Source organism: Oryzias latipes, chromosome 9 (genome assembly GCF_002234675.1).
Source record: "Oryzias latipes chromosome 9, ASM223467v1".
NCBI lineage: Eukaryota > Metazoa > Chordata > Actinopteri > Beloniformes > Adrianichthyidae > Oryzias > Oryzias latipes.
The window spans coordinates 23,692,329-23,712,739 of NC_019867.2; the positions used below are offsets into that span (position 1 = coordinate 23,692,329).

General features: G+C 40.0%; 1 protein-coding gene across 4 annotated transcripts; it reads right to left on the reverse strand.

Moving 5' to 3' along the window:
• Positions 1-4,072: 4,072 nt before the first annotated feature.
• tbx1 (T-box 1) lies at positions 4,073-13,046 on the reverse strand. Of its 4 annotated transcripts, none has more exons than XM_011479536.3 (8): positions 12,418-13,046; positions 10,989-11,385; positions 9,255-9,356; positions 8,750-8,921; positions 7,502-7,657; positions 6,592-6,659; positions 5,978-6,078; positions 4,073-5,094 (listed from the first exon to the last, which is right to left on the reverse strand). In XM_011479536.3, the coding sequence occupies exons 1-8, from the start codon at positions 12,599-12,601 to the stop codon at positions 4,715-4,717; spliced, it is 1,560 nt and encodes a 519-aa protein (XP_011477838.1). In that variant the 5' UTR covers positions 12,602-13,046; the 3' UTR covers positions 4,073-4,714. The 4 variants fall into 4 exon arrangements, with proteins under 4 accessions (XP_011477838.1, XP_011477839.1, XP_011477837.1 ...); XM_011479537.3 differs by having other exon boundaries at positions 10,989-11,334; positions 12,418-13,045; XM_011479535.3 differs by having other exon boundaries at positions 4,073-5,097; positions 12,418-13,044.
• Between the last annotated feature and the right edge of the window lie 7,365 nt (positions 13,047-20,411).

The following is a 20,411-nucleotide window of genomic DNA, read 5'->3' on the forward strand; positions in this document are numbered from 1 at the left end:
TACTGTTTGTGTTCTCATTTGAGCATGTTTGAACCCCTCAGTCGTTTTGCTAAAAAACCGACTGAAGTTTTGTCTGTTAGTCAAAGCTGGATCCATCGTTCTGCTACGATGTTGACTTATGCCATCGGAGCTGGGACAACCCAGTGGTCTTGAATTTGATATGCACCTGAGCTTCTGTATAATCCAATGTTATTCCAGGAGCTTTTAGTTTAGCACAGCGGCTCTCTGGCCTTAGCTAAGCTGCGTTTGTCAAACAAGGTTAATCACAGTGAGGACAGAGAGGTGCTGATTTACAGGCTGTGCTCAATAGTGACTAATTGTCAGGCTGATCTAAGTTTTAAATGTATTTATTGAATAGAATATAATAGGATTTTTTGACATGGTAAGGTTCTACAACAAAATTCCTGCAACCTGCCAGTGTAGGTTAAATAATCCCTTAGATATAAGAGAAAATCAAATTAAGAACAATAATTTTAAAAACATTGGGTACAAAATATTTTTTTAAAACAACAGACACATCAAAAAGTATTAGTTAAAAAAATATGTCCAGATTTATAATGTTCATCAGCTGTCTGAGTCAGCCAGAAGCGTCTTGGCTCTCATGCACCATGAGGCCAGAGAGCCAAACTTCAAACAGTGTTCGTTCTGCTTCATGAGGGCCCTGTCTCCAGGGATGATAGGGATAAAAAAGCTCAGCAGGCTATACAGAAAAGTCCTGAGAAATCAAAGAAAGCCATGCTCAATAGCTAAGAATGATAAGGAAACAGAGGAGGAACAAAGTAATTTCTGAGCTACTGTCAAGGCAAAAACATGCCTTAGTGTTAGGCCTTTTTATACTTTTTTTGTGTTTTAAAATGTAACTGTTTCACACCTTACATTGGTGTGGAAAGGCACACGAAAGCATATTTTTGCTCATCTTTGCATGATTTCAGGTTTTAGCATCTTACATAAAGCTCCATCTATGCCCTTTGACCCTGACCCCACTGGTGACATCTTGCATTTCTAAAAGCTTCCCTACCCGTGTTGGCTTTGAACAAACACTCAAGGTGCTGTGGGCCAGCTTCCGTCCATTCTCTTATAAATCAAATACTGGGCCCAATGGTGCAGATGTCTTTTGAATGGAGCAAACATCACCTTGCGGGCCTCAGAATAGCCCTGGTGGGGTGGTAGCAGACCTCGTAAATCACTTCATAAAGGATCATTTAGGAAGTCAATAAATGGACTGGGGTCTGTCGGCACAAAGGGCCTTGTTCTTCACTTATCACCTCACGTGTGTCTTCCGTGGCCTTTGAGGTCAGGGGTCAGCTAAGCTTTGAGATGGGACATAATCCATTGGGCTATATAGATCTACGAGTCTCTTTAAGTGAAGAAGTCTTGACCTAAATCTTTAGCTGCACAATTAGATTACCGTTGATGTGGGAATATCTGTAAAAATCTTAATAGAAAAAAAATACTATGATGAACCAAAAAGTCTTAATAGACTAAGACTGGTTTTCATCTTTTTTTTGGCCTTTCAACACAATTTCATTGAGGTTTGTGTAATTCTAATGTTTCCATATTCCGTCAGAAATGTCATCGTAAGCTAAAGCACAATGAGGGGCTACTGAGGGTCATAATATGGGAGTCAAGATTCTGTCCTGTTCCACACAAGAGGAACTGAGTCAAGTTTACCTGGCTTCTTTTTAATAACAGCTTTCAGCCGCTGGAGCAGCTGCTGGTCCTCACCGAGCTCAACCAAATGCATCAAAGCCTGGATACGCTTGTCACAACACACGACCCAGATGAGTGTCAAGCGATCTTCCAGGTCTCATTATCATCCGTCCAGGCACCATTTTTGCCCGTCGATGTCGACATGTGGGTCAATAAACTATCATCCCGCAGAGTTACTCACTTTTTCCTCTAAGAAACCAAATAGAAAATCCAAATACTCTCCTGCTGAAAGCACGGCAACGCCTGAATAAATAAACGTCTGCAGAGGTGCTAATAAAGAAATGTGTGAATGTGGTTTCCAAAGAAAAGGACACGATGATTGTTTTGAAGTTGACACAGATTTGCAGTTCATAATTGTCTCTCCAGTAGGCGCACTTTCCCCAGATTTCCACAGCTTCATACTGTAGTAAATGAGCCAATCAGTGTCACCCCGTCCTGCTGCAGCTGCCACCCATTCATTATGACTGTGTCTGAGCATGCAGTACGGGACCAACCTTTTCACATCTTTACATAGTTTAGTACCAATGTGTGCAAGTTTGAACAAAACATGCTTTTTATGCACAGGGAATTCAAATATAACAGGTACTGCTCAAAATTTGGCAAAAATAAAATACAGCTTTTTTTGAGCATTGTTTAGAGTTAATTTATGCATATTTTTAGATTATCTTAATTATGTTTAATGGTAAAACACAGGATCTCAATCGCCTTCTGTAAAAAAAAAAAAGAAGTAAAATTGTGCCAGGTAGGGAATGTCACTATTGTAAAGGTTTTTGCAGAATTCTAACAGCTAGTTTGGGTTTTTTTTTTGTTTTTTAATTTGCTTACTTTAAGCCTTGACTCATTTTCGTATATCTATAAATTATTTTTGGAAATTTGCAAAGAAGGAAATCAAACATTGCCATTTTTATTTCACTATTTTTATCAATTCTGTTTTTTTATATATATTATGCTTTTTTTTGTCTGGAAGATCAAATGTTCTGTTCTTAAAAACTCAAGAAATCCTTTATTTAGTACTTTTATTCATTTGAATTTAGCTAATTGCAGCATATGAACTGCTAGAATTCTCAGTGTTGTGTCCCCTGTTTGATGAAAATCGCCTCCTCTTTTTGGAAGTCCACTCCATTTGAACAAACACCCCCTCTGAAGCCTCGTGAGGCCTCGCACTATCAGATGGATGACAATTGAAGCAGATAAAAAAAGGAAATATGAATATATTTTAGCTTAAGTGAACATTTGCAACCCTGCGACAGACTGGCAAACTGTCCAGGGCGTCCCCTGCCTATGCACAATAGTGGCCGGGATAGGGTCCGGCAGCCCAATGACCCCGAGAGGGACAGACGGAAGGAGATGAACGAATGAATGAACATTTGCAGTTTTAAGACTTTATAGATTTGACTTTATGTCTGTTATGAACTGGAATGGAGGAGTACAGACCAGTACTTTAGCCAGGAAATGTTTTCTTTCTTTTTTAAATAAAATTTAAAAAACAAAAGGGTCACACAATTATTTTCTCTAAAGCTCTTGTAAGTTTTTAAAGCTAGCTTAAAAGGAATTGTCAAACTTCTCTACTTTTTCTACATTTTCCATATTTAATTTAAAAAAAAGGTAAACAAACACAAATTATGCAACAAATTGGTTTTGGTCTGAACGTAGGGGAAACATTATTTAACCTCCGACACTTTTACAAACCGTTTAACAGTCAGAGGTCAAGAGCCTCCAGGCAAACCCCTCCGCCGAGCTTAACGCAACGGCAGCTGCTTCAAGGGGGAAAAAATATTTATTACAATGGATTGTTTGGCTACATTTCCCTTTTTATTGATATGCCTAAATCCAAAAGCAGAGTGTTCTCTCAAAAAAATGTATCTTGACAACAAAGGACAAAAGAGATGCAGCCAGGAGAATTTTTTGGGGGAAAAAGAAGTTGAGCATTGTCCATTTTTCCAGTATATGTGTCATCTAAAGGTGCTGCTAGTTAATTTATAGTTTAAACGCTAACTTTTCTTTAGAAAAAAACTATTTAATTTATTCATTAATTTTCGTGAAAACAAAAAGCCAACTTTGTAAAACTTGTAAAAGTTTGAAAATACAACTTTCCGGTTGTTCCATCAGGCAGGGAGTGTGACTTTAGCGTGATTAGTCGAGTGTATTTTCTTGTCAACCCAGGTGCAGATTCCAACATTTGAATCATTCTTAGATCTGACAGCTTTCAAATCCTGTGAGCGCAGCAGCAGAGGAGACCTCAACCTGTCTCAGCGCTGCAGAAATCCGTCCAGACAAACGTCAACAATACGATGAGCAAGCTATGTTTTTTTCCTACCCTAACTACATTTAAGGCCTTGAAATGAAATATTTTAACAGAGACTTTTCCTCTTTATGAATTACAAGAATTTAATGTTTATTTTACAGATACAGAAAAGTCATTCGGCTTCATTTATTTGCGTAGAATTTCTGCAAGTCAGTGCCATGGTACAAGCTTCTCAGAGCAGCTCAGGATGTTCAGAATCCTTTTTTTTCCTTTTTCATCTCATGCCAAAACATGCTGATCTGTTTCAACATCTTCTGATGAGCTCAGCATGCAAATATCTTGTCTACCTTGTTGATGGGACTATATGACATATGGCTTTTTTTGAAAGCAATATAATAAAACAACGCAAATCAAAAAGTGCATCAAAAAAAGGAAAAAGAAATCAGTCTGTGATGAAAAGTATTGTCCCTGTTAAGGAGAGGTTCCTCTTGTCTTTGCTTGTGTCTGCACTGCTCAAGGTAGGACGGGTCCTCATGGAGCTAAGTTCAAAGGTCAGAGTTGACCTCTTTAAGGGCCTGTGCTTCGCGGGAAGACACATTTCCTTTAAATAAATACGTTGGTGTTTATCCAGCAGAACGGAGGGGTGGGGGGGGGGGGCGCTCCGCTGACTGCACTAGCCACCATTGGAAAGGACATTGCTGCTGTCCTGCTTGCAGTGACCTCCACAGTCCTCAGCCCGACAGCCTCCCTGGACAGTCATTATCTGGGCCCATAGTCATAGTTTGAGGGGCCACTGGTGGCTGAGTACATGTTCGCTGTGGCGGGATTCATGTGGTGATGATACGTGTGTCCTCTGATGCTGGGTAAGGGGTACGGTGACGGTCTGGTCTTGGCTCCTAGATAGTGTTCATATGTGTTGGGGTACTTGTAAGGGTGATGGTGCAAGGTGTCCGGGGGTAGGGGGTGGGGATCCGACCGGAGATCGTGAGGAGGGCTGGGTCGGCCACCTGAAAGTGGGACGGCGTGAAGGCCTCCTGGAACAGGCAGGGCGGGGCTGAGGACACGGGACATGAGCTGGTGAGCTGGGTCTGCGTGTAAGGGTGTGCCACTGGGGTCGCGCTCGTACTCCCGTCTGCTGTCTTCTGTGAAAACAAGGTAAAGTTAAGAATAGCTGGTGTGTGGACAGATTTCATCCCAAAGTTTTGCACAAAAACTAAATAATTTTTACCCCTTGATGCCTAATGATGAAGATATGCATCAAACCACTTTTGCTCCAAATCTACATTTATCTAGCATCTACTTGAAAGCAAGAACACGAATGACCTTTTTTTAAAGAGAGGTATACAAATAAAAGGTATATAAATAAAGTTTAGCATCAAATACAGAAGGGGTTTGTACAAAGATACTCCTATGTTCAAAGATTTATAACCCCCTATTGTAACAGTAAAATCTGACCAACACAAGAGGCCTTCAGATCTTATCTATTTGCTCAACTGCTGTACACAAGTACATAATTTATAATTGATAAATAAATAATGTCAAAATATATAAATTTAAATGTCAAGGACTTTAAAAAGGCTTAACATAAGGAAATATAGACAAAAGAAAAAAGTGTCTGCCATTAAAAGATTTTCAATAAGGAAAAAAACCTAATTTTTAAAACTTTAGAATAAAAATTATGTTTTTTTTTATTTCTAAAAAAATAATCACATGCAAAGAATAAATTCATGTCATTTAACTGGTAAATACTTCAATGCTCATTTCAGGAAAGTTTCATAAGGTCTCTTATATAACAGCACAAAAACCCCTGTTATGTTCAGAGGATGACACAGACAGATTTTTGATGTTTAATTAAAAGCCAACGTGGGCCTGAATACACCACTGCACTACAAGGTGGAAGTGATGATGAATGCCAATCGATGAATAATAGAATTACAGAATCCCTAAAAAAACAACAACATTTGGTTGTTTGGTTTGTTTTCAATGGCAGGCATCCGTTTTGAACTAAAACAAGGTGCAGACCTTTGTCTGTGCCGTTTTGCTGAGGGGGAGATGACATTGGGTTTCTTGTTCTGGCAAAGGCACTCATTATTGGCAGAGAGCCTGGCCTGTGATTCCTGGGCCTGCAGACAGGAGATAGGATTCAGTTACACAGACTTAACAAACGTCAATGACACAGTCCTGTTCTATATGAGAATACTTCTTGTTTGTAACTTTTAATTTAAAATCAACAGAATGAACACAAAAAGATCCCAACTCTTAATAATTAAATAGTAAATACTCTTTTTTTCTTTTTTTAATCCATATCCAAAAGTGGAATAACGTCTCCCAGAAATATTTTTTAATGTGTTTACACAGCAGGAGGAACTGAATTTGAAAGATTTGGTGTTTGATCTGTCTGGGTGGGGTTTACTGCTAAAAAAATTATCAGTGAAAGGAAATTGTCAGTGACCGACATAGTTGATTGACTTTGCAGCAATAACCTCTGATATTCTCTTATTCATAACAACCCATATAGAAGAGACCTCCTCCCTTCAGACCCCTGCATCAAACAATTTTGCAAATAGTTTTCTGCCCTTCAGGGCTTCCCTAAACTCAAGCTGGCATGTTTGTGATATTTGAGTGTGAATGCTCACCAGTCTTCCGGGTCACAGTCCCTAAAGCCTTTCGCAAAGGGATTGCTGGCGATTTTCAGCTGTGTAATCTGAAAAGAAAACCAATAGTATGTAACCATCTTTTCTTTTGTTTTTTATATTTGATGAACTAAAAGTCAGTGATAGTTTGAAATAATAGATGCATTCTCTACGGATGAAACAACATAAAATGTCTTTAAAGAGGACTGGAATTCTAAAAACATGTCAAATAAATCACATTTATCTATAATATTATATATATATATATATATATATATATATATATATATATATATATATATATATATATATATATATATATATATATATATATATATATATATATATATATATATGTATATATATATATATATATATATATATATATATATATATATATATATATATATATATATATATACACACACACACAAAAGTTTATTATAATACTAAAAGACAAAATAGTTGTTTCTTGCTCAGTTAAAAATATGCTTATGACAACATCACTGCAGCACCAGTCTCTGCGCGGTTGAATGTCTACAGAAAAGGAGTTTTATTAACTTTTCGGTGTTTAGAAGTCGTTTTAAATAACCACTGACGACTGAATCTAAACAGGCGCAAAGACTGATGGAAAGCAGAGCATCCGCGGCGCAGAGAACGCCGCGCAGCTGTGCGCGCAGCCAGACCACAAGCGTTTACGCGCGGAGAGCGCAGCCTGTGAGACCTGCAGCAAATCACGGAAGCCGCTCGTTCTTGTATGGATTTGCAGCAAAAGTAGCAGACCATGTGAAACGTGTCGTTAAAAGCGCCACAAGTCACATTCTACGTCAGTGTGGTGGAAAAAAGCGCTCATGATGTGGCTGCAGGCTTCCTACGCATGCAGACCGCGCAGGCTTCGTGAAGCTGCACTCACCCGATGGTTCTGGTAAGCTGTGACGGCCGTGAAGCGGGTTTCCTCAAAAACAAAGGTTTTGTAGTTCTCCTCGGCGTACTTCTCGCTGTCCTTGCGCGGGTCTACATAAACCACATGGAACCTGGGTTGGTAGCGGTGCATGGAGTTCAGAATGATCTGTGGAAAGGACAAAGCTCAGTCTTTCAGTCACATTCGTGTTTATGAGCACGTAAGCTGGATCTGATGCTGCACAAAAACAGAGGACGCAACAGTAACACACAACCGATGGCTTGCGTAAAAATTGCGTAAAAATCACGAATGGCACGTGCATCTTCTGCATTTCTCATTTAATTTATAAAACATCGACTTAACACATGCGGAGAATCCTTTGAAAATACAGAAAACCTGATGATCTGTGGATGTGAAGCCTATTTTTCTGCAAGCAAATAACCTAAAGCCCAACGAATGTATTGATATTTGCATAAAATTACAACGGCTGTTGATAAAATAAACCTTAACCCCGCTAGATTTTATGAGGATTAATATACAAACACATAGCGTCTGCAACTATCTAATAACAACTTTATTGATGTTAAACATTTGTAGAAAAGACTGGACAAAAATTTGCATATGTTAAATATGCAAAGGCAAGGACTTTTGATTTTAAAAATGAGAAAATAATCTATATAATATTGAAGTGGACATATACTACACAAGTTATTAGACATTTAAAACACTGTTATTTCTTTAACCCAATTCTTGGGTTATTCATCTTAGGAAATATAATGGGTAACATTTTAGAGCAATACTAATTTTTTGGGTTTCATTTGAAGCCTATTTATGTTTTTTTTCTGAGGTAAAACAACCCAGACAAAAGTTAGTAACTTGTTAACCTCAGTGTTGGGTTAAAAACATTTATTTATTTTTAACTATAAAGTTTTTGTGTGTATGACATATTATCAGTATTTCAGTTGTTTAGTTAAGTTCTTCTTTAACAGGAAAAATAAACTTTAAAACTATATATTTTTAATTTCATTTGTTTGGTTTTGACTCTGCACTTTTGGGCTTCATTGAAGTATTTGAATCTTTACTTCTGATAAAACTTCCAATCAGGATTTTGACATTTCCGTTAATGGTTTTTCACGTTTATTTTAAGGAATGCAACGAAAAATGATCCAGATTTTTGTGTTTTTTAAATTGATTGACGTGATTTTAAAACGTATTATTTGTCTCTAGTTTTTTAACCACTGCTTTCAGTTCTGTACTTACATGTCCGTTGTCATCCAGCAGGTTGTTAGTTAACTTGAGTTTATCAAAGGAGACTATCTGCTTCATCCACTGCGCGCCTTTGGCCGGAGAGTCCGGGTGGTAATGGACCCTGCCCGGTGTGGCAGGATCCGCTTTCCCCGCCACCAGCCACGACGAGCTGTGGAAAGCATACCTGAAAGACCCATAAAAACAAAAATCATTATATCAGATATGGTTTTAGTTGTGACAACATAGTCACGCATGAAAATGTCCACAGACTCGGAAATTAAGAAAATGTAATATCTAACTAATAATAGTTCAAACGCGCTTCCTTCTATTTTTTTTAAACTATTATGGATTAGCCTATCAGAAAGTGTGTTTGGAATGAGCCTCTTAAAGTTGAAGCTACTATGGTTGCATATTACACCTGGGTGTGTAAAGTAGATGTTTATTTATATTCAAAGAAAGAAATTACACAATTTATGTCTCCCAGGTTTCTTTGGGGAAAAATCATCCGGGAGGTTACCTGTAGCGCTTGTCATCCACAGGCAGGAAGTCCATGAGAAGCATGTAGTCCGCCATGGGATCCATCCCAAATATTTTCACTTGAAAAGTTGGAAACATTCTCCTGACAAAGAAAAATAAAAAGAATTTTAATGTTTTTGGTGCACATTTAAATATCAACATTTTTCCACCTTTCTTATCTGCAGACAAAAGAGCGCATGTGCTGCGGTGTCTACTGATTTTGATGGAACTCCTCGGTAGGAAAAAATGAATTTGATTAGTTTTCAAGAAGGAACACTTTCCAAATATTTGAAAGACACGTATCTCCAGGCTTTAGGAGGGTAATTTTCCTCGAGCTGAAAGCCTCAGGGGTCATATGATCCTGTAAAAACGCGATCTCTGCGCGTAATTATCTTTTTGATTTACTATGCCTATATTGTTGTTGTTGTTTTTGTATCCACTCTTTTTAAAATCAATTTCCCTCCTGTTTAGTCATGCAATAAACTGCAGAAGCTTTCTGTCTGATCTGTCATTCATTTGAAGGGTTACGTGCGTAAATTGCGCATGCACGTTCATCAATTTACCTCAATCAAAAGTAAGGCTGATACAAAAGGGAAAATATAATTATATATCCTGTACATTTTGATTTTAAAGGAATTATCTCTGTTTTAGCAGAAACAAACAGGCCGAAGCTCTTCTGGAAATTTTTGTTTTTCTTTTCTTCTGCGCCCTGACATTTTCCCTTCAGAACCAAAGAGGTTATGCAGCAGGTCCGTGTCCACCAACAACATGGCGAAAGTTGAGTAATCTGCTGAGCCAGTGAAAGGGATCCTGAAATCAACGCTCAATTAACGTCAGTGTTGTGGCTAGGTGAGGCTGAAGGAGCTTTTAAAGTGCTCTGTTGCAGATCCCCTTTCTCCTGTCAGACAGAGCAGAGCGGGGAAAACCCTACCCCTCACTTTCCGACTCCAGGCACCCGCTCCATGATTCTTCTTAACATTAAAATTCAGCTCTGCGTGCCGTGTTTGGTTGCTGGCTGTGAAAAGCAGCGCACGGAGTGTTTATGTCGAGTAGTAAAGTTTATAGGCCCCGAAAAGGTCACGGGTCAGAACATGTAAGAGATACTCCCAGATCTGCAGATTTGGCAAAAAAGGGATGTCGAATTATTCAATAACCCACATTTAATATAATCGTTTAATCAAAAAATAAAACTCTCCAGCAGATAAAAAAAAGATCAAGATTCATTACAAAGGTACTAAAAAGTAAAACTACATCATACATAAACAGGGCGGCAGATTAAAATGTGTCGGCCCGTAAAGCAACAGTATCAAATGGTGGGTTTATGGATGACGCGCAACGCCTGCGCGTCCACGGATCCACGCATGGCCATAAACAACAAATGTCAAAGTCTGGAGATTCAGATGCACAAATGTTTTCTCAATCTTGCGTTATGGTCCAAAAGTGCACGAGGCAAAACTTTATGTTTGAATTAACCGATTTAAACTCCAAAATACGTATTTTGACATTTAGGACTGTCGTTTTTTTTAGAAAAAAAAATCGGATCAATTTTCAAAAAAATAAATAACTAAATGAAAATTCCATAACATCTAAAAAAGTATTGGTTTTAAGTCTTAAAATAATCTAGGAATTTGTTCTATTTTCCTTTATGAATTTGGTGAATTTTGTAATATTTGGACTGAAGAAGTGAAGTAACAGAAGGAAACGCTGCGCCGGCCAGCTTGTTCAGTGCGCTCACCTGCCCGCTTTGGTGACTATCATCTCCGTTCCCAGCTGATTAAACTCGTCCCACAATGCTTTCATCTCCAGCTGCACGTTAATATTGGCTACCTTGGGGTTCTTTTTCACGATACTTTTGCTGTTCGGCGTAGAGCTGGAGGACGACGACGACGACGAGCAGTTGGGAGTCCCGGTGTCGCTCGGCTGAGCCGGACCCGAATTGGATCCCGGATAGTTGTAGGTATGCTGGGTGGCCGGGCAGGGCTCGAAGTGGGACTCATGCTGGCTGTAAGGGTCCCCGGGGGACGGGGAGAGATGATAGCCCCCCGGCGTGTTCAGGCTGCTCAGGCTGTTCGTCGTGAAGGCTGCAACATCGCAAAAATGGGACAGCTGCGTCAGCCACGGGCTGGAGATGGCTGAAATCATCCCAGAAAACTGGATTTTAGCAACTAATAAGTGTGCCTTTCTTCACAAGTTGGTTCAAAACGAAAAACAGGTTAAGAAAATCAGTATTCAGAGATCCCCAGATGTAAACGCACTCCGATTTCAGTTCAAAATGTCTGCACTCAGTTGTCCTCAAAGCTGCATCCACTGATCTGACGTCCAAAATAAGTCCAAAAACTGCAGCTCCCAGCTGTTCACAGCTTTGACTTCGTGCCGACAGCGTTTCCTCTGGATCGATCTGCGTCCTGAGCCGCCTCTGCTGTGCGCCACTGCAGTGCGTTACGCTCAGGCCAGCCTCCTTTCTTATCTGACGCAGAGGGCCTCCCCTTTGCGATAAAAACCGGTTCTTATTTCTATTTAGATAAGGAACTGCAGGTAATGTGCCTTTTCCTCGCCTTTGGGACGAGACTGATTGACAGAGAAGTGCGTCCTTTTTTCTTTCTTTCTTTTTTTTTTAAATGGGCTTTCCGGCACCCATTTAACTTTTGGATAAGGCAGGGTCTCGCCCCCATCACCCCCGTTCACAAACACTAAGGATCTGCCCTGCAGTGCGGAGGAGTATTAGCGCTTTACAAGGTAAACACGCGCTGATTTGCATGAACAAACAAACAACCAGGCAACAGGTGACAGTTGCTGTCTATGAAACAATCCAAGTGCGGGATGGACATGCAACCCTCCTAATGTGAGCTGGATGTGATTATTATGGTCTGTTTTTTACCATTACGCACGCTTCCCCTGTGAACCTTCGTCTTTTTTACTTCATTTTCGTCCAGAATTAAAGTTTCAAGACTGGAATGACTGGATTCCCCCCTCCCCTTTGAAAACTAGTGACCACATTTCTGTCGACACAAACTCTGCCAGGTTCTCCAAATCCTGTAGCTCAAACGACGCACCACCAAATCTCGAGAGAAAAAACTTGCCCATGAACGGGTGCGCACGGGTGATAGTGGGGTGTATTTATTTAATCACAAACGTCTCAACAGCTACATAAAATCTACATTTACCTTCCATTTCCCTGGTGACAGTGCTGTAGTGCATTGTAAAAGAACTGTGCTTGTGCAGGTCTGGCTTGTTCAGGCCGGTGCTGTGTTTGTCAGACGCTGCGTTTCCTGCTCGCTCTGCAGCCGAAATCAGAGAGGCAATACTGAAAGCATTTGCCTTTGGAGAAAGGGGACCGCCGTCGTCCATAGGCAAGAAATCGGGTCGTTAAAAGCCGTCCCTCCTCCTCCTCTTCCTCCTCCTCTTCCTCCCCCTCCTCTGCCTTCCAACCGCACAGAAAGTAGAAGGCTGCACACGACGAAAGGGATCATGCGCCAAAAATGCGCTTTTTTCGCTCCTACATTCCACCACTGGCACTCCGTGGCTCATGCGCTTTCCCGCAGAGGATTCCCGCAGCTACTGTGAACACGCAAACAACTCCCCGAAGTTTCGATCTATTTCGCGGAACCCCGCAAGAAGCGCTCCAGTGTCAAAATAGACGCACGAGGGAGGGAGAAAGAGCTTCCGTTGTTTCTCCTCCGATCGCTGGCGGGGTGGTGTCATCTGAGTCGTGCCTTGAGGAGAATCTACCACGGGCACGAGAATGTCAAAAGTGAGGGAGATCCACGCCTCCCCTGCTTTGCAAAAAAAAAAAAAAAAAAAAGTGTGCGCGCGCTGAGCTGAATGTTTCATTTCAAAAAGACATTGTCAGTCATTTGAAGTGAAGTTCAACGTCACTGCAGTGTCCGGCTTCAGAGCGCGCCTCGTTTCCAGTAAATGATGGCACTATATACATATCTGCGCCTCCTCAGCCGTCCTTATGTACTCCCTTTTTTCGGAGCTGAACATCGGCTGAACTATACTAAACTGCAACTCATGCGCAATAGTAAGCTCCACAAAATGAGGTTTTCTGTTCAAGTTTTGTTAGAACATCTTTGAGTGTAACAGACAAACTTAAAAAAAATTAGCCCCCAAAAGCAAAAGTAATTTTAGAACCAGGAGGTCCATGCTCTAAATGTTTCGACAAATAAGCACAAATAGTGAAAAAAAGTAAAACTCGAAAGACACCGATTTGGCTGTTTCACTTGGACTTGACCTCTTTGTCTGCCAGTCTTTCTCAGCTTATCGAGGTTTAGCTTTAATGTGCAGCAAGTAGAGGTGCGCTTTGTGGAAGCTGCTGCGATACCCTTCAATTGGCACCGAATTAAGTGTGAAAGGAGCAGGAGATTAAACCTGTGTGTGCTCTGGGGGATTCTCCACGGGATGGATGGATGGATGGATGGATGGAGAGAGAGAGAGAGAGAGAGAGAGAGAGAGAGAGAGAGAGAGAGAGAGAGAGAGAGAGAGATAGATAGATAGATAGATAGATAGATAGATAGATAGATAGATAGATAGATAGATAGATAGATAGATAGATAGATAGATAGATAGATAGATAGATAGATTTTGTTCTCCAAACTCCTCCTCTTCTGTGCGTAACGGCCTGTTTGATCAGATGCGATGCTAGCATCGATTCCAGCTCACTTCATCATTGCCAAGTCGGAAGCCTCCTTTGTAAATACTCAGGTGTTAACAGACACAACCCAGCCAGGAGCGCACCAAACCGAGAAGAGGCCGTGTTGGAATTCGCAGGCCGCATTGCAGTACAGAACATTTCCACAAACACACCTAAGGGGAAACAGACTTTTTTTTTTACAGCAAGATGCTTTTGATATGGGGAAAAATGGAGCAACGACAGATTTAAAAAACCGTCTGTATGGGAAATGGCTCAAAAATTAAAGCGCGCTGCCCTTTGGGTGTCTGGGAGGAAAACAACTCCAGTTGTTTCTGCGTTAAAAGAAAATCTCCTCAAGATGAGTTTATTTCAAATATGCGCGTTTTATTTGACCGCGCAATTTTGCCAAGGTCGGAACTTTGTTTTGTTTTTGCTCTGAATGTTACGTTGAAGAGTCTCAGCGCTCAAGCACAAATATGACGACAACCCAACAAAGTGACCGCTCTCATTAATCAGAGGAAACAGACCTGAGCCCCGTTTGACCAAGAAGGGAACGACTTATGACCGTCTCTGCTCCTTTCACGCGATGACTGAGGGGTCCTTATTTTACGCGGAGATTTTACGGTGTTACCACTTCCGTAAAATTATGAATTTGTTTTTTATTTCTATGTTTGTTGCACGTTAACGAATAATCCATTTGCTAGGAAAAAATACAAAAAAAGCATAAAAAATAATTTCTTCTTTTCCTTCTTTCAATTCGCCATTAGTGAGATATCGTCACATATTTTGCATTTTATAATATTTGATTTTTTTTATATTTTTGTGTTGTGGGAATTGTTGTCATTTGTATTGATAACATAAATTTGCCATGCATTATGTCACGGAGGCCTTTGAAAATAATATGTTGCTTAACCATCTTTCAAACGTTTGATCTTGGAGAACCTACTAGCTGTTTTTGGCATGCGTATTTACGCACAAGAATTCTCGTTTTTATCTGATTCGTACAATAAAATTCCAATTTTTTATTGATGCTTTGAGAACTCGTCTCGAAAATAAATATCACAAAGTAATGTAGTCAGATTCAAAAGAATTTTAGTCAGAGTTTTTGCTGCTCGTGGTTTGTCTTTGAAATCGCGGAAAAGGCCCGTGCGTTCCACGTCCGGCTGTGGTGACATGACGAATGGCCAAACTTAAAAAAACGAAATAAAAACGAAAACTGCCTCATTAAATGTCCAGCGTCAAGACTTAGCGTTGCTATATTTGTCTTCTTAGTAAACAGAGACTGACTTGGGTCATAATAAGTGTTAGGAGGGACCCGTGGGCGTATGTTCTCATCATCTCTTCTTCCTTTTCTGCTTTTGGTATTCATATTTTTTTTGGCTCAAAATAAACCAACTTTTTTTTTTTTGTAAGTGTATCACAGTTCGATCCAAAGCAAAGAAAATAGTTTTCCCCGGGGAAAAAATAAACTTTTAATTTAATCACAACAAACCTCTTTATTGTAATTATTTTGTCACCATTTTTAAAAATCTAAAATATGCTGAAGCTCTCTCTGGTATGTTTTATTGGGATGTTTTTTTCTTCTTTCTGATAAACCTTTTAGCTGCTGACGTGTTGTTTCTGAGCAGGTGCACGCAGGCAAAATCTGTATAATGTTGTGGGCTGGTTCTTCCGTGAAAGCCGTGAAAGACGGCCGGATCATTCCCTCACAAGGAATCATTAAAAGAAGCATCTTTTAAAACGCCCAGAAGGCAACCTTATGCAATATAAATGCTTCTCTACTTTAGCTTTTTGGATGTTTTGTAACATGTTTAGGAGTATAATAATAATATTAATAATAATAACAATAATAATAATAAATCTGATGAGCTTCTATAAATTTAAGCTACAAATCAGGATTATTTCAATCATTCTAAAAGTATTTTTGTGTATTTTTTCCTTATTTTAATTAATTTAATGTCAAAATAGGACAGAATACATGAATTACAAATATAATTTAAATAACAATTTAGTAACACTAATGATTCCACTTTGACCTGTTAATATTAATAGGTGGTCAGAGTTCAGGAGATCTGAGTTGTAAATAATATTTTTCACTTGGAAAACACTTTTTTGTATTTTTAATGCTTTTGTTTGTAATAAAAATACAAAAGAATTGTTTTTTCTTTCAGTAAAAAAAAGTAAAAAGAAAAGAAAAACAACATTTCCTTGCTGGTTTATTCAAGTGGTTTTCCTGTGCACCCTTGTTTTGGGGGTTCATGATAAAAAAGAAAAACCTGTGCATGAAACACAATGGAAAAGAAAACAATGGCCAAGCAGAGGTAAACTATAGGATTCCCCTCTGTCAACCCAGTTCAAGTCCACCAAAGATCCCCAGGCATATGAAATCACAATTTTTTATTTGTGAAAAAAATGTTTCATCTCTTGTAGCACCTCTAAAGTGTACACTATTAAATGTGTTAAAAGAAATGTCTGGCAAACAATAATAATAAAAAGTAAACAAACAATATTATATTTGTTTGTGTTTTATCATGATTTTAGCACACTTTCTGTTTAAAATCATTACAGGAAAATAAATTTTTCTCCGTTTCGCATCTTCCGGGATGATATGTGTTTTTGTTATTGGAAGCTGCATGGACCACCTCTGATTTCCTTCATGCATCATTATATCCCGGCAATCACTGCCAGCAAGGGGAGAGCAGAGGCATGCTGGGATGCGGCTGCACCCAGATATGTCCGCTGTCATTTAATCAGAAGATGAACATGGCAGTACCTGCATGTGCAGCGAGGTCATAACCATTGTGAATCCTGAATGCTCCTCTCGACTTATCATCATGGATTTTTCTCAAAGAGACAGAAAAAGTAAAAAAACAAGAACTTTGGAATGCGTAGGACATTGGTAAGGTGGGGGTGGAAGGGGAGGGGTTCCCAGAGTCAGATCTTTTTTCAAAATCACTTCTTTTCTTTCCCTCCCGTCTTTGTTTTAAAACCGGGCAGCTTTTAGCTTTTGAAAAGTGTCCTCTTCCTATCTGTTGCACGCCAGCCCCAGTCGTCATCACCTACCCCCCCACCTCCACCTCCACCCTATTGGAGCTTTGGTAAATAGCTGGCATTCCTGCAGCAAAGACCTGATGATGTGGACTGCGAGTCTGCGTATCTTCCCAAATTAATTAAAGCCTTTTTTCACTTTGGCTTTTTTTTAAGCCTCGGCACTGAATCCAAAGGCAAAATGGACACTCTACTGTAGAGATCTGCCCATGCTGCATGGCCCCTGATCCTTAAAAGGGCTTCAGTGTAGCAGTGCTCTAGTCTGCCTTGTGCTCTTTGCCTCCCCCTTATCTGCTGCCTCTCCCTGCTCCCCACTGGTTTGGTATTTATTTGAATATGAGAAGGCCTGCTTGTTGTTTCTGGCAGAGGGGTCTTGAGGCTATGACCCCCTCCCCTTCACCGCAGCCACCACCTCATGCCCATCATTCCCCAAGCATCTTCCATTCCCTGGTCTTCATCTGTTCTCCCTCAGCCACCATGATTTTTGTGAAACGGAGCCACAGACTTCTCTGCCAAACACCATTACAGATAGCTCCTCTGTGCCGAAGCACAGGTGCGTGTTTGTTAGAGCACATACGCCATTAGCTGCTCTCCCTGTCTGACTCAGATTAATAACTGTGTTAGCAGAGTTAATTTCAAGGCCAGCGGGGTGGCCAGAGTCTGCTCCTTCTCCTCTGAAATCCCAGCTGAGTGAATGTTTCCTTTAAATTCTCTCTGGTCTCTGGTCAGTAAATGCATCTCTTTAGCTGGATTCCTTTTTCTTGCTTGTTTGCTCTTAGAAATTTCTGCTGCATTCCACTCGGCCACATTAGGAAAGGGCCCCATTTGAGAGCGGTAATTAATGATTTTCATCTGCACAATTAAAAACGCTAAAATAATGCAAGTTGACAGTTTATTTAGTGACAGCAGGATTAGGACCCCCACTCATCCACAACAGGAAGGGCAGAACATGTCCAGCAAATAAGCCTAAATGCAAACCAACAACTAGGGCATGAGAAGCCTGTGGAGATCTGACCTCATGGAAGACCACTACAACAGACGACATCATTGACCGTGTATGAGAACTGGACTGAGTAATCCCTCACCCTAGCGTTCCAAACAGGAAGTACCTGCTGTTTCCAAGGAGCTAGAATCCCATTGACTTCTATAGAGAAATAAAAAGCCACTACTCAGATATTATATTTGTCAGAAAACCATTCTTTATCTACAACCATATTTATATGGTATCTATAGGGCCCCCTGTCAATGATTGGTCTATTTTTGAACTTATAGAAACTATAAGCCAGTTCAAGCAAGACAAAACAGTCTCATCCCGCTAAAATAAATATAACTGTAACTACACTAACCACCAACCTTTGTAGTAACATGTAAAAAAAACGTCCAATACCACTACACACTAGCTGTGTTAGCATATTCACAATAACACCCAACCTTGTTTTCAACATGCACATTTTGACTGATACAGCTAAAAGAAACCTTGCTGTAACTATGGAAACTCCTAACCATGTTAGTAATATGTAAAAAAACCCATATGTACTGACACCAGTACACATGAGCGATGCATTGGAGTATTCACGATAACACTCAACATTGTTAGCAACTCATAGAAAAACAGTTTGATATATTGATAGAGGTCGTGTACCCGTAACCTCAGTAAACACAACCAAAATGTATCTATAAATGCTCCGGAGTATAAGCCTTGTAAGTGCGCCTAAAACTGCAAAAATATGGTACCTTTTTCTAACATGTTCTTGCTCATCCTAATTTTTGTCATGTTTTTTTTGTAGTGCAAGTGAGTCGAGTTGTAAACTAACCAATCAGATGCTTCAAACGTCAAATGTTCAAAACGACTGACAGATTCTCCTGAGCCTGTTTCAAGTGGTAGGGGTGTGCACTTCCAACTCCTTATTGGTGAGGGTGGTTGTCATAGAAACAATGACTCAGACTGAGTGCCTGCTGAAGTTGTTTGGCTCCAACATGGCGACATCTGTGTCATGAAAAAATGGTGATTGAATTGACTTCATTACATTGGAGTTGGAAGTAAGCCACTTCCTACGGGGGACATCGTAAAACTGTTCAGACTTTGTGCCGCTCAGGAATGGGAGGCCCGCAAAACGTGCTCAGCTGTGGTTCTGCTTGAATCAGCCGGGTTTCTGTTTTCAGGTTGCAGACGTGACTCGGTATATCTTGTCACACAGTCCCTCACAACAGCCTCCACCAATCCCAGCAAATGCTCGGCAGTTGGATGCTAATTACTGCGATTCATCATGTCAGGCACTCCCTGCCACCACATGTTTGTTTTGATCTCTTCCTCTCCAGCTTGGTGACAGTGAAAGATGAGGGCCCATGTGGCTGGGCTGACACTTCGCCATGAAAACCAGGAGCAAATATGGACGCTCAATCCCAGCTCGGCCCTCTGTGCGCCGGCCGCAGCCCCGCCATGGAACTCCATATTAGTATTGGGAAAAAGCTTGCTCAGAAGGGTGTGGGGGAGATTTGACTGTTTGCTAATTGCAGGCCCGAAAGTGTAACTTTAGGTGATGGGGGGATTAAGGCATGTTGACTTGTGTTCACCGGGGGGCTAAACTGACACTCAGTTTCCCCTGAGCGGACAGTTCCTGGAGCCCCTCCGAGTTGGCTGGGGGGTCTGGGTCACATTAAGGGGGTACTGTGTGGCCTGTTACGGCAGACCACATGACCAGCTCCTCTAAAACAAGCACTGCTGTGTCCGTAATGTCAAACACTTCCTCCATCTGCATCCATTAGGCAGCTCCAGTGGTGGCGAAGAACATTTGAGAGCCGAAAGCAAACAAAGGCTCAGCGATTATATGGCTCTTGTTTAATGAAAACTGTCCTTTCCCTGTTGTGTTTCAGTAAAAATGAAACCCGCTTCCTTCCGTTGATGTGTTTCATGTCCTGCATCTACTTAATTTTTTATTCTATGTGAAATTTAAAAACGAACCACTACATAAATGTTTTTGCATTTTGCAAATACACTTCAGTGGTTATGTTAGTCTGTGAAGAACTGTGTTTCTAAGACTTCAAGCTAGGTTTATAATTTATGTTTTATTTTTTAACTGATCGTAGAAAATATTTGAAATGGCAAATAATATTAATTAAACTGGGGTTTATTCTTTTTCGCTTTGAAAAAATGTTTTTAAAATGTTACATTTCTGTTAGTTTTGTTTGTCACACTTTTCTTTGGTAAAATAAACACTTTTATAACAGCTGCAAATTTAAAATATTAAATGGAAAGATGAAAAACCTGTATTCAACCCTAAAAATATAAAGGCCCCTTAGAAATAAGTAAAACAATTCTTACCCCAATAGCAGATTTTCTTTAAATAAGCAAAAAAAATCTTGAATGGTCTTCCCAAGAATTTTTATCTTGAGAAAAAAATTCTAGTCAGTCAAACATATTTTCTCAAGTTAAAATTATTTTGCTTATGATACATTAACTTGTCATGATTATTTTTT

Bases quoted from the DNA above. Each gene is read 5' to 3' on its own strand.
- tbx1 (XM_011479535.3), bottom strand. From the start codon at position 12,601: ATGGACGACGGCGGTCCCCTTTCTCCAAAGGCAAATGCTTTCAGTATT. The intron at 9,357-10,988 runs GTGAGCGCACTG...TTTCTTTGTCAG, and splicing joins ATAGTCACCAAAGCGGGCAG to GAGAATGTTTCCAACTTTTC. The intron at 6,660-7,501 runs GTGAGTGCAGCT...TTTTCTTTTCAG, and splicing joins CAGCTTACCAGAACCATCGG to ATTACACAGCTGAAAATCGC.